A 15546-nucleotide genomic window follows, 5' to 3' on the forward strand; every position below is an offset into this window, starting at 1 on the left:
GACAAATTATGGGATGAATGAGGTGATGTAACTACACATATTAAAAGGAAATAGGGGAATCAATCCACTTTTGGCATAACAGCATGAGTTTCATGGAATGGCTTCTTAAAGAAACTGGAGAATATTATTTTTAAAAAGCAACTATTTAAAGTATCTGTAAATGGTCCTAAGGAGCATACAGCAAAATGAAGTAACATTTATTCCAAAAAAAGTCTACTAAAAAGCAGTAAAAACATTAAGAGTCTATGAGATTTGAACCAAGACCTTTTCCCTCCTTCCCTCCTCCAGCTTAGCAAGAGGGAATCTCCAATTTAGATTGAGCCAAGAAATAGAACTCCCTTTCCAAGTCAGAGGGCTGTCTTCCTAGGAGGGGCAGGAGAAATGTCAGCATTTCTTATCCTGCCCCCAACTACATGCTGCTGAAGCTAAATTATAAGATGAATGTGCCTGAGAAGTGGGAGCTCCCTTCTTGGGAACAAAATCCACTTGTGGGATGGAGTCTATCTTGGGGCAGCACCAGAGAGAATACTATGCTCTTTTATTATAATCTTAAAATTCCTCATTTCCAATGATAGAGGAGGGCTGTAACATTTCCTCTGCAAAGTGCAAGTCGTTTGTGAGGAGGAGGTCAAATGATTGTGAGTCTCTTGAATGTTTTCTCTATGAGTATGGAATAGAATTTGGCTTTACTATCTTGTGAGCTTTCAAAGTTATCTGAAAATAGCAAGGACTTCCAGGAAAAGTTATTTTCACTGATTTAGTAGTAAATGTGATATAAAGTTAATTTATACTACCTCAGAAAAAAAACAGAAGCTGTATGACCATAATATTAAATGCAATGTCACAGAATATCCAGCCAGTAAATAGAAGCAATATATTTACTAAAAAAGAAAAACTTCTCTGATAACCAGTCAAAGACCTTTGAAAAGAAGCAATAGAAAGCTTAGTATATTTGCCATTCCCCAGTAGGGCAATCTTTGAACCGAAAAAAGAATAAAAACCACAAGGAATGAGAGAGGCACAAACTTGTTTTTTCCAGAATTTAATATTTTTAAGAAGACAGAAAGCAAAAAAGTTATCAAAAACATCTTAAGAGGTTCATTTTGGGGCTAACTGCTACCACTGAAACTTTTTCTTATAATTGATTTAAAGGAAAAAGGAAAAATTATGTTAAAAACACAGCAGCTAGTGTCCAATAAAACCCACCTGCAAAAAGGCAGGACAAAATGAGCTGACTGAGGAAATATCCACATCATGACCTTTGCAGCAAGTATCAAATGGTTTCAGTTTCCAAGGTCTAAAAGGAGGATTATCTTGCATGCTTAGATTCTACTTCTTCAATAATCCACTGAATGCCATTTGAAAAACCAGTTAGAGTTTCAGCCTCTGTATCCTGGACCTGTGAGGAGATAAAAGAGACCACTGTTAGTTAAGAAACTGAATAAAAAATTTTATGATTGTGAGGGACATTTTTCTAGACACTAAAAACAGGACTTAAAAAAATCCCAATAAACTTTGGGTGAGTCATTCCAGTTTTGTCTTTAGAGAGCTTACAGAGAAAATATAATCTTCTCTTCCGTCTTATAATTATTACCAATTTGAAGCTTATTATTTATCTTGGGACTCTGTTTTAGAAATAAGAACTACCATTTCCATGACTTGCATGTATTAGGGAAAAAAATTCCTCTGAAGAATCCACTTCAAAAAGTAAAACATTTTTCAAAGAACCCAGCTTATCAGTTGATAAATGTGACACCTTGTTGCAAAAGTCTAGCTTTAGGACTGCCACTCCTCCTACTGATAAGCTAACACTCCCACCACTCAGAAAGGTATGCCTCTATCAGCAGCTTTCAAACTGTGTTCCAAAGAGTCACCAGGGCTCCATGGAAGGAGGAGAAACAGGAAGGAAGAAAATACTGTTTTTCAGCAAAAGCATTTACAATTTTTAGTTTTCTTTATCTATTTTATCTAGGGACTTTCATGTAAGACTTCATTTGAAGAAAGGATTCCATAAAAACTAAAATTTGGAAATAAACAAACTGTAAAATGGAATCTGTATTTCTGATGGCCCTTAAAGCATAATACATTAATGCCGAAAAAACTATGTAGCGGCATCTAAAAAAAATCCCCAATTACTATCTCATTCTATCTATGAGAAGAGAGGCAAGTAGGGAGACATACAAACACCAATCAAATATCTCCCATCGAGTAATTCATTAAAACTGACTTTAGAATGGTATTTCATTAAAGAGAATGAGTAGGAAAGAATAAAATCAAATAGAAAACAGAGTGAAAACTAAAATCAGACTTTTCTCACCAGATAAAACAGTACCTTACCATCCATGGGTGGTTTAGATGATTCAGTTGCAGCTCATGGGCCAAATAAAAACAGGGCATTCTTTTTACATTCGCTTGAGAAATACAAGATAAAACCAGCATTGGTCTTCCTGAAGATCCAAAAGCTGGATCTGTCATTGCCATAATATGAGAAAATTCATCTTGCCATTCATGTCCTAAGGAATGTAGTCAAAATCCTTAATTTTCATTATTTGTAATTATTTTTGAAATAATCAAAAAATTCAAATTAGATTTAAAAAACAAAACAAGGGTAGCAAAATATTACCATGATTCAAACATAATAAACTGCTTGTATTGCTGTGTTAATTTACTGATTGTTCATAAAATGACATTAGGTAGTCTTGCAAGGATAGGAATTAAGGGGAAATCGGAGGGGAAAAAGCACGATTTAGATATCTCAATAGTTTAAAAGCTAAAGCACTCTGATACAGATACTTCCCTCTCATAAATTATGTAGCTATCATCACCCTTTCTTTCAAAGGCTTCAGGTTCATAAATGTAAGCATAGTTGCATCTACCTTTTTTATCAAAACTGACAATATGCCTTTCATTGAAGTGTGTAAATCACTGATTATTTTGTGGTAGGCAGAATTCTAAAATGACTCTCAAAGATTCACACCCTTTATTATCCCTTCCCCCTTGAGTGTGGGAAGGAATCTGCAAATATGATGGACATCACTGCCATGATTATGCTATATTATAAGGCACAGTTGAATTTAAGAAAGGCAGATTTTCCTTTGAGCCTGACCTAAGCAGGTGAGTCCTTAAAAGGTTCTTCCTGATGACAGGGATTCTCCATTGCCGGATTTGAAGATAGTGGGAGTCACAAGGCAAGGAATGAAGATGGCCTCTAGAAACTGAGAACAATCCCCAAATGACAGCAGTCCCCAGCTGACAGCCAGCAAGGAAACAGGGACCTCAGTCCTACAACAATAAGGAACTGAATTCAGCCAATAACCTGAGTGAGCTAGGAAGCAAATTTTTCCCTACAGCCTCCAGAAAGGGATGCAACCCATCAGATACATTAATCTCAACCTGTAAGACCCTACGCTGAAAACCCAGCCATGCCATGCGCAGACTTCTGACATAATGAACTGTGAGCTAATAGACAGGTGGTGTTTTAAGTCACTATGTTAGAGGTAATTGTATATTAATAGAAAATGAATAAACATCTAATGTAATTATCAACACAGTGCATTTAAATCTATCACATACCTTTTGGATTTTGACTTGTCTCATCTGATCTTTGTCCATTTTTCCCCTCTTTTCCTTCCTTCTTGTGGACTGAGTTTATTAAGGGTTCTGTTTTATCTTCATTACTGGCTTATTTAATTATAACTCTACTACACATTGTCTTGCCAATGGGTTTCAGCCCTCGGCAAGTTCACTATGAATTCAGCATGACCAAAGAAATGACAGTAAAACGTTCTTGGGGTGAAAGGGTTGTACCCAACTTCATTTCCATGGTGGCAGATCCGTCACTAAAATCCCACTCACTCAGAGTGAGTCTGCATGCAGCAAGCCAGTCTCTGCCTCTGGGCCTCTCTACCTGAGCAGCCCTCTCAGTCTCTGTCCTCAGCACTGCCACCACTCCAGTCTCATCTCTGCTCCCCTGCAGCCTTGCAGCAGTGCCATCATTTAGCCCAGAGTACTGGGCAGAGCTCTTTATACAGAGTCAAAACAACATACTGCCCACACATGTGTAGTGAGCTAGCTGACCAAGGCCAGGTGAGAATCCTGGCCACGGGAAACTTCACTTTATCCACACTCTACTCCTCCAGAATTCTCACCTCTCAATCTATGTACCTTCAATCCTCTGCAATGGTCCCTATGCAAGGAAGCTGGAATACTGTAAAAGAACCATGGGTGGGCCTTACAATACCCACCTTCTCCAGCCTCTCCAGCAAAAAGTCTTGCAGTCATACAGGCCGATTGTTGCTTTATCTCTGCCTTCTGCTTCATCCTCAGCAGCCGGAACTGCTGCTACAGTCTCAGTTGTTGCCACAGCACCAGTCATCCAATTCCTTTCTGTCTGCTCCTGCCTTTTCAAACCAACCCACATCTGGGTCCTCGTGACCTTCACGGGGCCCTTTAAATTCTTCCTTCAAGAAGCAGACTGTATTTCCTTTTGTGCTTGAGCCTGAGGATAGAAGCAGAGCATGAAGTGCTCCACAACCTGAGGCGGGGCCGCACCTCTCCTGGAAGAAACCGTGGTTGCCGAGTCCTTCTGGCTTTCCACCAGCTAAAAACCAGGTGGGGTTTCAACCGAGGATTGGCTGATGCCTCAGGCACCAGCAGGGCTTCCCCCACCCTGTTCATCAAACCTCTGCTCCTCCATTTCTGGGGCTGATGGCTCCACTACATCCTTCACCTGCCCCACAGCACCTGGCAGCCTGCATTCCCATACTGTTTCTTCTTGTGCTGCTCCTTCTTGGGCCGCTCCTTTTTCTTGTGCTGCTTCCTCTCAGACATCCTTTACTATTTCCACAGCACTTCACAGTGACTCCATTTCAATCAGCAACAAATTTTCTTTCTCGAGATGGACCCCAGTCCTCTACCCCTTCACAGTACCACATGTCCACAGGGGGACACTTGAATGTTTCCCCTTTCATTGGTGCAGCCTGCTGAAACACTCCTCCCATGAGAGCAGCCTTTTCTTTTCCTTGGTCAACAATGAATCCTGTCAGCTGTCGCCAATTTTCTTGTGAATATGGGTTTCAGCTCCGGGCAAGCTCACTATGGATTCAGTGTGACCAAAGAAATGACAGGAGAACGTTCTTGGGGTGAAAGGGTTATATTCAACTTTATTCCCATGATGGCAGGTCAGTTACTAGAATCCTGTTAACTCAGAGCAAGTCTGCATGCAGGCTGGTCTCTGCCTCTGGGCCTCTCTACCCACACAGCCCTCTCAGTCTCTGTCCTCGGTGCTGCCACCACTCCAGCCTCTGCTCTCCTCTCCTGCAGCCTTACAGCTGTGACATCGTGTGGCCCAGAGCACTGGGTGGAGCCCTTTATATAGAGCCAATAACAACGTATTGCCCACACATGTGTAGTGAGCTAGCTGACTAAGGCCAGGTGAGAATCCTGGCCACAGGAACCTTCATTTCCTCCACACACACATTTTAGTGGTTGCTCAAGGATTTACAATGTACATTTTTAACTTTTAACAGTCTACTTTTAGATAGTATTCTACAACTTCCAGTTACATATAAGTTAGAGCAGGGGTCAGCATGCTATATTCTGTGAATCCTTTTTTCACAAATTATTTTGGAAAACAGCTATCCCCATTCACTTACAAATTGTCTAGGCTACTTTTGCACTGTAACAGCAGAGTTAAGTAACTGTGAGAGATCATATGGCTCATAAGCCTAAAATATTTACTATCTGGCCCTTTAAGAAAAAGTTTGCTGACCTGAGTCAGATCCCTTGATAGGTTGTCCCAGCTCTTGGATGCTCTGTTCCCCACCACTACTCATTTTTCTCTTTGTATTTTAATTCGGATAATTTCAATCGATGTATCTTCAGGTTCACTGAAGATTTCTTTTGCTGATAAGTCTACTGAAGGTACTGTTTACCTAGTATATTTTTCATATTTTTGACATTCTTATTTTACTTTTTCATTAGTTTTTTTCTCTCTACTAAAAATCCCTGTTATACATAGTGTCCATCTTTTCCAGTAGATCCTTTAACATATTAATCATAGTTATTTAATGTCCCTTTCTGATAGCATCAACATACAGGATATCTCTGGGTATGGTTCCATTGACTGCTGTATTTCTTGACATTGAGTCATTTCATTTTGATATGTATCTTATAATTTTTTAATTAATGTAGATGTTTTATATAGAAGAACAGTAGAGACTGAAGTAAAGAGGATTTACTCCCAAAAATGGACATCCTTTTTCTTGTCAGGCCACTAATACAAGCGGGTAAGTCTAACTAGTTAGTAGTTAAATAGGATTTGGCTTTTATTGCTATAGTTAACTTCAGTGCACCATAATTCTTTCAGCAATGGGCTGCTGCTATCTTATTCTGAGTGAGAATAATGTATATATGTATGCCTTACTTTGTACACAAAAGATTTGGAGAAGAAATTATAATACTGGCTTGTGGCCCAAATATTCTGATTTCATGCCTATATAGCTTTGTGAATGGCAATTATTCAGCATATAGTGTTCTTAACTAATCTACTTTATTTAAAGTAAATACTCCATGCTACACATCTCTCTACTATATGGGTAATTAAAACAAAAGTAAAACTTTTTCAGTTAACTGTATAAATTATTTGAATAGGGCCAGAGGCAGATAAAACATCAATAAGAAAAAGTACAGAGGCATACAACAAAAAAATACTATATGGTTTTAGTATTAAATTATGGTATGCATCAGAATTCTGTAGGTACTTGTTAAAAAAAGCAGTAGCCCAAGACACAACCCAAATCTATGAATCATAACCAGGGTAGAAATCAGGCAGCTGTGTTTTTAATAAGCTCCCTAGGTGATCCTAATGCACACCAAGGATTGAGAACCGCGTATTAACAGTAATGATCATAGAATCATACTGACACATTAACCATTGTATTCTTAAATAGCCACAGTAAAGTCTAAAAATGTACTTTTTAATTTGCTTGGGAAAGAAAGTACTTTTAAAAAGAAAATAAGATAATGCTTACTTTTATGAGCTTCAGCATTTGCAACGTAGATGAACCCATCAACAACTTCACACACCTTCTGAATTTGTGGAATAACACTGTACCGGCTTCCTTGTTGATCATCTCCTTCATTCTGTAGACTGAACATCTTGTTAACTGCACTTGTATGCTCTTCTCTTGCTCTATCTCTTTCCTTCCTATAATAAAAATGTAAATATAAAACATAGACACTAAACAGGCTCCATCCCCATAAAATACTCTAGTCCTGATGTCTCAGGTAGGCCACCAAGTAGGTAGCCTTACCTGGTAGTTGAATATAGTATCAGGATGTTGAATTTATGTTGGTTGCACAACTGAAAACTGACTCCTGATCCAATACCTAAAGGAGAAAAATTACAGTTTTTAAAACAAGTCATTAATAAAGACACCAAAAGATCCCATTGAAAAAAATTATCCAGTTTAAGCAAAAAGAGAAAAAACTATACCAAGTTATATATAGCTTTGGAATAAAATGAAATGATTGTATTGAAGATGCTGTATGCAGTTTTCATTCCCATGGTAAAAATATGGATTTAAAAAAAAGAACTACTAGGCAAATAACATTCCTTTTCATATCATTATCATCATTAACTTTATTGCTATCATGTCAGAAGCAGCTGCATCAAAACAGCTACTGCTATTTATCCTTGAGACTAAGACTCATTTTCATATTTTTGTTTCTCATTAGTCTTACTCTCCACATATACATTCAATGAAATGTCTTTTTCTCCCTGTGAGAAGGTGTTTTTGAATTGATAAGTCACCAAAGCCACCTTAGAAAATTGAGGAAATAAGGCAGATACTAAAATTTGGAATTAAACTTGGGTTAGTATCCTGAGTCTGCACATATAGCCATGTTCATGTTGGCCTTAGTTTTGACAACAAAATGTAGAAATAATAGATATTTCTTAGGGTTAATGTAAGCATTAAGCAAGAAAACAAATGCAGAACTCCCAGAAGAATGGTAAATAACAGGTGGTAAATACTAGTTTCTTACCACTTTATAACTAAATCATTCAACTTTGTCCTTTCTTAACCTCTTCTCTTTTGGCTGTGTTAACACTCAGGGGCTAATTCTCCTCTTATCTCCTGGAAAGACCCTTCTCTTCTTCCATGGCTGTCCTTCTTTTTGCTATACAAATATCCTTTTACAATCTGTCTACTTCTCTCCTCCTCACTCCTACCTTTTGGTCTAAATTATCATCATTTCTCACCTAGACTTCTGCAATCACTTCTAACCAGTTTGCTACATCCATTTTGCCCCCTACTGTCCAGTCTTCCAACAGCATGTGGAAAGATTGCTTAAAAATGCTGATCTAATTATGCCTCTTCCCTGTTATTCAGATAAAAAAATCTTAATATTATCTGGCCTCTACTTACCTCGTTAGAACAACTCTATCTTTGTATCTTTAATCCCTGTGTTATAACCAATCTAGTTGTTTAAATAAGCCATGCTACGCTATCTTAGGTTACCATTCAAGGCAACACATACACAGAGATCTTAGTGGCTGGGACTGCAAGCATCCCAGACCAAATGACTAGTCTTCTGATCACCAGGTCTGGTGCACAACCCCCCCAAAAATGTCTACCAAAACAAATTCTACCATGTCTCTGATCTGTTTTCACCAATTTAACCTGAAGAGATTACGCTCTCAACATACCTCATTTCAGCCCAGTATGATCTCCATGCTGTTCTGTACCACCTTACCTATGACCCACCCCATTGTCCTTCCATGATCTTGCAAGATTTGAGGCATAATTAGAACATTTTAAAACAATCACTCCAGCTGCTGTCTGGAGAATTAAATTGCCATTTCATTATCAGACTTCCCTGTATCTCCAGTCTCTTCTGAAAATGTTCCTGCCACTCCATGACCTTAAATGAAACTGCCTTGCCTCTTGCCTCTAGATGTTGCTTCTCTTGCAGTGAATTCTTAAGTAACAAAGCTGCTTATTCTGTTACATCTCAGGGTAAAGAGGTGGGGTCAATGTTGTCTTTACTCCCCAGTGGCAGGTCCTGACCATTACTCACCCATCGTCTCCAAAAACCTCATCTCTTTCAGACACCCACACCGCTCAGCTGTAGTACCATCTCCCCTTCCTTAACCTTGACATTTATGAATTTCCTTTTGATAATTTCTTCCTCCAAACATTCACTGAAGATTTCAGCACTTGGTTCCCAATCTTACTCTCCATCCTCAGAAACTTCCAAGTCCATGAGGACTCCATATAATTCCCAAGTCTTGGTTTCTAGTCCAGATCTTGCTTGAGATCTGGATGCAAAAAGTAATTCATAAATTCATTCATTTATTAATCTATCAAACATATTGAGTGCCTACTGTGTGCCTGGCCCCACAGATACATCTAAGAATAAAGCTGACATGAATTCCTGCCCTAAGATTAATGGAACTTCCATTCAAGAGGATTGCTTAGAGCAAGCACATCTCCTATTTCCCAAAGTTATCAAAGTCACCATATTTTAAAGAGTAGCTGTCATTCTCTCTATGCAGATCCCTCAAAAAAATTTCTCTTTCTCTTCCTCTGTTCCCTTATCCTAGGTGAATGGCACCACCATCCAATGAAACCACACCAGAAACCTGGAGTTATCCTTTTTACTGCTAACACTCATTCACAGTGGTTGCTCAATAGGTCTCCATGTCTTTATAGTTCCTTCTAATCAATTCTCCACTCAGGTGCCAGAATGATCTTTCAATATTCAAACTTGACCACCCATTACTCTAATTAAAATCCTTCAACTGCTTCCAAATGCTCAAGCATGGCACAGAAGTATGCTCTCACCTGACTCTAGACACACAGAGCTCCTTTAGAAGTGTCACACACACCCAGGCCTTTGTGCTTGTAGAAATGCAGTTCTCAATGGTGAGAATATTTTTAACCTTTTTTTGATGGCCTACTCCTACTCATGCTAATGACTCATGTTAGGCACAGTGTCTAATGTGGAGCCTTCTCTGACCATTACCTTTCTAACCAGGAACTAATTATATCACATTCTAATTCATCTGCTTACTTATCACTGCCCTAACGTAGATCAAGTTTCTTCAAAGCAGAGGTTTTTTTATGCTCTACAATTCTAGCACATAATGGGTGTTCCCAATAAATAAGTACAACATAAGCTAGATTCTATACTGTTTCTTATATTTGTTACATATCCTTCTCACCAACTGTATTGTACTTTTTGTTGTTGATTTTAACAGAAATAAAGGGAAGGTGATAATTTAGCTCTTTTTAAAAATTCCAATATATATCAAAGTACTTGGCATGCAGTAGATGCTGAATGGTTTTTGCTAACATCTTTTAAAATATGCTTAAGTACTATACAAATACAACCTCTTCACAACATATAATTTACTTTCACATGATCTTACATTCTGGATTACACAAATTCAAGGAACTACGAGGAAGCCTACCTCTTGTAAAAAGTTAATTATTTCAGTCCACTGGGACCTGGGGGGGACTCCCAATCATGAAATCGCTATATTACATCAAAGAGTTAATGAATTAAAAAATTAATTTCTTTCTATTCAACATTCTGTTTCAAGCTTAAGGTGTTTTAATTATTATGTACTATAGACTAACACGAAAATTACCATCAATCTGCCTATGAGGCAAACCAGCTGTTGGGCAAAGTTCCTCAGAAGACATCAAGCTCAACACCAAGGATGTATTCAGTTCTTCCAAACCTGGTCCAAACATAGCAAACCGTGGTTCATTCTGAATGATCAATGAGTGTAAAAATGAGGTGACAGCTCCATACACAGGATGGCTAGATTTTGAGGATCTTCTTGTATACGGACAGCACATTTTATAGCTGTATAAAGTTATCACAATTGGAAAATTAACACAGAAAAAATTATTTAGCCAATTATTCATTCAACAAGATATAATTTATTGAGAACTTGCTAAACACAAGGGATACAATGACTACATAGTGCTAATCCTCATAGAGGCAATGGATGAGAGTAATCATAATATGTATGCCAAGTGCCATGACAGGAAAAAGCACAAAGTTCTATGGGAATAATAGTGGTCCAGAGTTGAGGAAGACTTTCCCAGAAAGTGATTACTTACTTTGTAATCTTTCATTTAGATCCTTTCATAGAACACTTGGTCTAACACCTGATTCAGTAGTTAAAATTCACTACAAAGAGAAGTGATTCTCAACCTGGGGAGATTTTTCCCTTCTGGGGAATATTTGGCAATGTCTGCAGACATTTTTGTCATCACAACTCGGGGTTGATGGGGCAGTGCCCCTGGTATCTAGCAGAGTGCCCCTGGTATCTAACAGACAGAAGCCAGGGATGTTGCTAGATGTCCTACAATGTATAGGACAGTATACCATCTAGTCCAAAATGTTAATAGTCCCAAAATTGAGAAACCCTGCATTGAAGATAAATTACAATTACCATAAATGTCCCCAGAAGTAAACAAAACAACACATACACACAATTATTAAGGCCACCAATATAACCAAATTTCTTAGGTATTCTTATTAACAACATCAAATCTAACAGTTTAGTAAGTGTTAAATATACAGGGAGGCTCAAATCTGCCCTTACAGATAACCAAGCCAACTAAGAATCATGTGAAACAATGTGAATTCAATAGTGTTCAATTTCTAACTAGGAACATCACATGCTATCAAAAATTAAAGCAAAGTTACCCAAATAAAAATAAAACCTAAAGCCTCTTTAACTAAATACAGCTGGTTAAGACAATCACTAACTTAACAAGATAATTATCTTTATTTAGGAACCTTGTAATCCATTAAGGAAAAAAATCAACTTTGAAGCTAGGTAGAGCTGACCAAGTCTCTCTTTTAGTTAGTTATGTAGGCCACTTATCGTCTAAACTTCAGGCTTTCCATATGCATTATTTGAGCAATATCAACCAACCCAGGGTTATAAGGATCAGAAATAACTTCTATGATCGCAAATGGTAGTTACTATGATTATTACTATCCCAGTGGAAAATTTGGTTCCACAGCATCAGATACACTTAATGATGTGGCTGCTTGTGGGACAATGTAAAAGTAAGTTAACGTCCAGCAAGTGAGAGTACAGTAACAATAAAATTACAAATAACATTCACACACATTTTAATCAAGTAGTGTCACAGACTTGATGTAATGGTATCTGGATTTGAATAAGGAAAGATTCTGAATAATTTAATAAAGGTGGAAGAATATTTGTACTTTAGGTAAGAACTGATTGTGTGCTTCATTTAATTTTTTCCCTATCATTTATTCAAGATATTTATTTAATTTTATCGTGTATGTAAGAGACATTATTAATGTTATTGAGCAACTGCAGTGTGCTGGATTCTATGAGGGATACTTTATGTGTGTTTACTTATTTAATCCTCATGCAGTAACAAGGTATTCACTTTATGGATGTGGAATTGAGGGTCCTTAAATTTGGGGCTTTCAATAAAGCAGGTTATATCCAAATCCAACAACATGTATTTTTAAGACAGCCTGATGGGGTTCTAATGTGAGCAGTCCTGTATTAACTATATGACTTGGGAAAATCCACTCAACTTCAATTACATATCCATAATATGAAGAAAAATACCTTCTTCTTACTGGGTGAGAACTAAATAAGCAAACATACATAAAGAATCCCTCATAAAATCCAATACACTATAGTTGCTCAATAACATTATTTTACCATTCGATATTTGAAAATGTCAATGTTTTTGGATAACAAAATCTTATTTCCCAGAACCTTGAGAATTGTTTTGTTCCCTGTCAAAGAACTGCTCTCTGATCTCTGGCTATTTCTTCTTTTGATATGTAAAAGTATTTATTACTTAATAAAATGACAATGTTCTAAAGATAATGAAAATTCTAAGAAGTGTTTTACTTCTTGACACATGAACTACCTATAATTATTCAAATATTCTAATCAGGCACTGTAGGGAAAATAAAAAATGTTAAAGTTGAAAGTGTCCTACAAAGGAAGTCAATTAGTTTAACCCCCAGTTTTTACAAAAGGACACTTAGACCCAAAATCCATGAAGAAACTTAGTAGCAGGGCCAAGACTTAGACTATTGACTTGCAATACAGTCAAATATAGTACCATCTTTTTAGTTCATTAAACTATATACTTACACTGCCATGTAGTCAAAAAATGCAGCATCAGTGATTTCAGATATAGGCTTTTTTAAGATTTCCAGATCCGGAAGAGACTTCCAGTCAACAGAAGACCAAGAAGGAAGATCCCGCATCAGGAAGTATCTCCACAGGATTGGATCTCGTACAGTTTCATTCCAATAATGACTTGTACTTCCCAACTGACACAGATCATGAGGTGAAAGAAATGACAAAATATATAGCTGTACATCAATCTGAAACAGGGAAGCAACAAGTAGGTAAAAGGGATGAATAATTTATGTTGGAAAATTTTTCTCTTGATACTAAATTACAAAATAACAAATAATTATATTACACTAGGAAATCAAAGACCAACTAAACAGTCTTCCAGCAATTAAATCTATCAAGATAAGTTACAAAACTAAAAGAATTACTATACCAGATAACCAAAGATCAACTTAAGAATATTTTTAATAATTAAATACATCATTCGGAAGTCACTTTCCTGCCATAAGGAAAATCTTAACTGAACATCAGAATCTTAACTGAGCACTTAATTTTGGACACACTGAAACATTCCTGAAAAACCAACTCTGATTCAAGTATTTTTCAAGCAAAATCACCAGTGCCCTTAATTTCTCCTCATGGGGATTTTGCCGCACCATTTATTTCAATAAATTACTTAAGGAAATAATTTATTCCTCAAAATAAAACCCTTATCAAGTGGACAAACCTCTGATTTTATTACTACATCAAAGAGTAAATTTGCTCTTTCTCCATAAAATCTATTAAGTCATTTCAAAGAATATCTGCAGGGGGCAGAACCTTGGAGGTATTCCAAGTCTGCAGTTCTCAATTTTCGACGGATGTCTGAGCGAGCTGACATCCATCTACCTGAAAAGTTTTAACAGTAAATGATGTGCATAATTCTTGTGGCCTGCTGTAACGTGTGGCGCTTATAACTTACTCATTTTCAACTGAGTGGAAACTCTTGTTACATGAAATACGGTATGATAATAGCCACAATACCCTCGAGTGTTTGGGTGACCCCCAAGTGTTTCGGTACGTTCAGCCTGGGGTGAAAGATGCTGAGAACACTGACGCTGGAGGATTTCCCGAGCTGACCAGAAAGACTAAGATGGTCTCCTTATTCCCTTAACCTGACATTCAGGGTGTCCTAGGCCCAAGATCTGTTTTGCCGGGTAGAAAACCTGAGAGTGCCCCTCAAAGTTGGTGTCGCCGAGACCTCTGGCCCGGCTGCGGGGCACCGGGGTCAAAGCCAGGGCGTTTCTGGCTAACGGCGGCTCCTACTGACGACAGTGCCCGGAATGGCACAGGGACGGCGCCAGACACAGCCCGGGCCGCGGGGAGGCCCCCAGGAGCCGCCCGGGCCGGGCGCCCCTCCGACCCCGACCCTGAGTCCTCCGCGGCCGGGGGCCGCCGCTCACCGGCAGCCGCGCCAGGGTGCAGGCCCCCTCATCCGCCTCCTCTCCGGAGGCCCGCGGCGCCGCTGTCTCCTTGCCCACCGACTGCCAGAAGCTCCTCCAGCCGCTGAGGATGGCCGTCTCCAGGCGGCCCCAGTCACTATGGTGCGGCAGAGGGGAGTCGTCCCGGCTGCGCCGCTCGCTTCCCGCCATGGCCGCCGGCGCCGCACGTCACGCGCCGCAGGGCCACGCCGCCGCGTCTGCTTCCCGATAGGCCAGCCCCCCCGCCTCTCGCCGCCCCGGGGCGCCTCCCTCCCGCCTCCCGCCTGGCGGGCGGGTTGCCCTCTGCAGGCCGATCAGCCTCCAGAGCTGGGCAGGGAACGGCGAGAAGGCCGCGTTTAAACGTGATTCCGAGCGGGACTTGAAGTTCTCGCCAACAATCCTTGCTCCGTTCGCTTAAGGCCTCAACCTCAGCCATGCTATAACCCACTGCTGTAAAATAGGCCCCTTTTAACTTGGTTACGTCACCAAGATGGTCCCTGTGGGGGGCACCCATCCTTCTCAGCATTACCTGTACCTAGTATAGGTGTGGGGTATTTTGGTTGGTTTGTCTGTTTTTCTGTCTCCAATTTACTGTTTGTTTTCTTGGGTATTAGCATAAACAGACTAGACGGGTCTTTAGGAGCCCAATCATAAAGGACCTTATGCCAAAATGAGGAGTCTAGATCCACTATATAAAAATGTAAGTACATTTTAAAAGTTGCTGAATGTATGCATATCATTAAATGGCAACAAAAATCAGATACGATAGTGTTGAAATCCCACTAGTGAGTTTTCTTATCTCAGAGAACAGCGGTCCGTTTTGCTCTGTCCAGCCTTCTAAAAGGGCTTTATGAAATTCTACCACGTTACAAGATAGTCGTTTATATTAAATGGGGCCTGGTAGGAAGGACACAAATA

At 39.1% G+C, this 15546-nt stretch overlaps 1 protein-coding gene across 6 annotated transcripts; it reads right to left on the reverse strand.

Annotated features, from left to right (window-relative positions):
* Nucleotides 1–1026: 1026 nt before the first annotated feature.
* Nucleotides 1027–14840, reverse strand: FBXO4 (F-box protein 4). Of its 6 annotated transcripts, none has more exons than XM_036910887.2 (7): nucleotides 14611–14839; nucleotides 13181–13362; nucleotides 10658–10878; nucleotides 7314–7389; nucleotides 7032–7207; nucleotides 2338–2513; nucleotides 1027–1399 (listed from the first exon to the last, which is right to left on the reverse strand). In XM_036910887.2, exons 1-7 carry the CDS (start codon nucleotides 14797–14799, stop codon nucleotides 1310–1312), a joined length of 1110 nt encoding a protein of 369 aa, XP_036766782.1. In that variant the 5' UTR covers nucleotides 14800–14839; the 3' UTR covers nucleotides 1027–1309. The 6 variants fall into 6 exon arrangements, 3 of the variants coding, with proteins under 3 accessions (XP_036766782.1, XP_036766781.1, XP_036766785.1); XM_036910886.2 differs by having other exon boundaries at nucleotides 13181–13416; nucleotides 14611–14838; XR_008995069.1 differs by lacking the exon at nucleotides 1027–1399 and adding an exon at nucleotides 4245–4498 and having other exon boundaries at nucleotides 2377–2513; nucleotides 13181–13416; nucleotides 14611–14840.
* Between the last annotated feature and the right edge of the window lie 706 nt (nucleotides 14841–15546).

Source organism: Manis pentadactyla, chromosome 2 (genome assembly GCF_030020395.1).
Source record: "Manis pentadactyla isolate mManPen7 chromosome 2, mManPen7.hap1, whole genome shotgun sequence".
Lineage (NCBI taxonomy): Eukaryota > Metazoa > Chordata > Mammalia > Pholidota > Manidae > Manis > Manis pentadactyla.

What these genes read in the sequence shown, in the direction of transcription:
- FBXO4 (XM_036910886.2), bottom strand. Translation starts at nt 14,799, where the DNA reads ATGGCGGGAAGCGAGCGGCGCAGCCGGGACGACTCCCCTCTGCCGCAC. An exon ending in GCCTCATAGGCAGATTGATG is followed by an intron (nt 7,390 to 10,657) that starts GTAATTTTCGTG and finishes TTTCTCCTTTAG; the next exon opens with GTATTGGATCAGGAGTCAGT. An exon ending in ATACTATATTCAACTACCAG is followed by an intron (nt 7,208 to 7,313) that starts GTAAGGCTACCT and finishes TTTTTATTATAG; the next exon opens with GAAGGAAAGAGATAGAGCAA.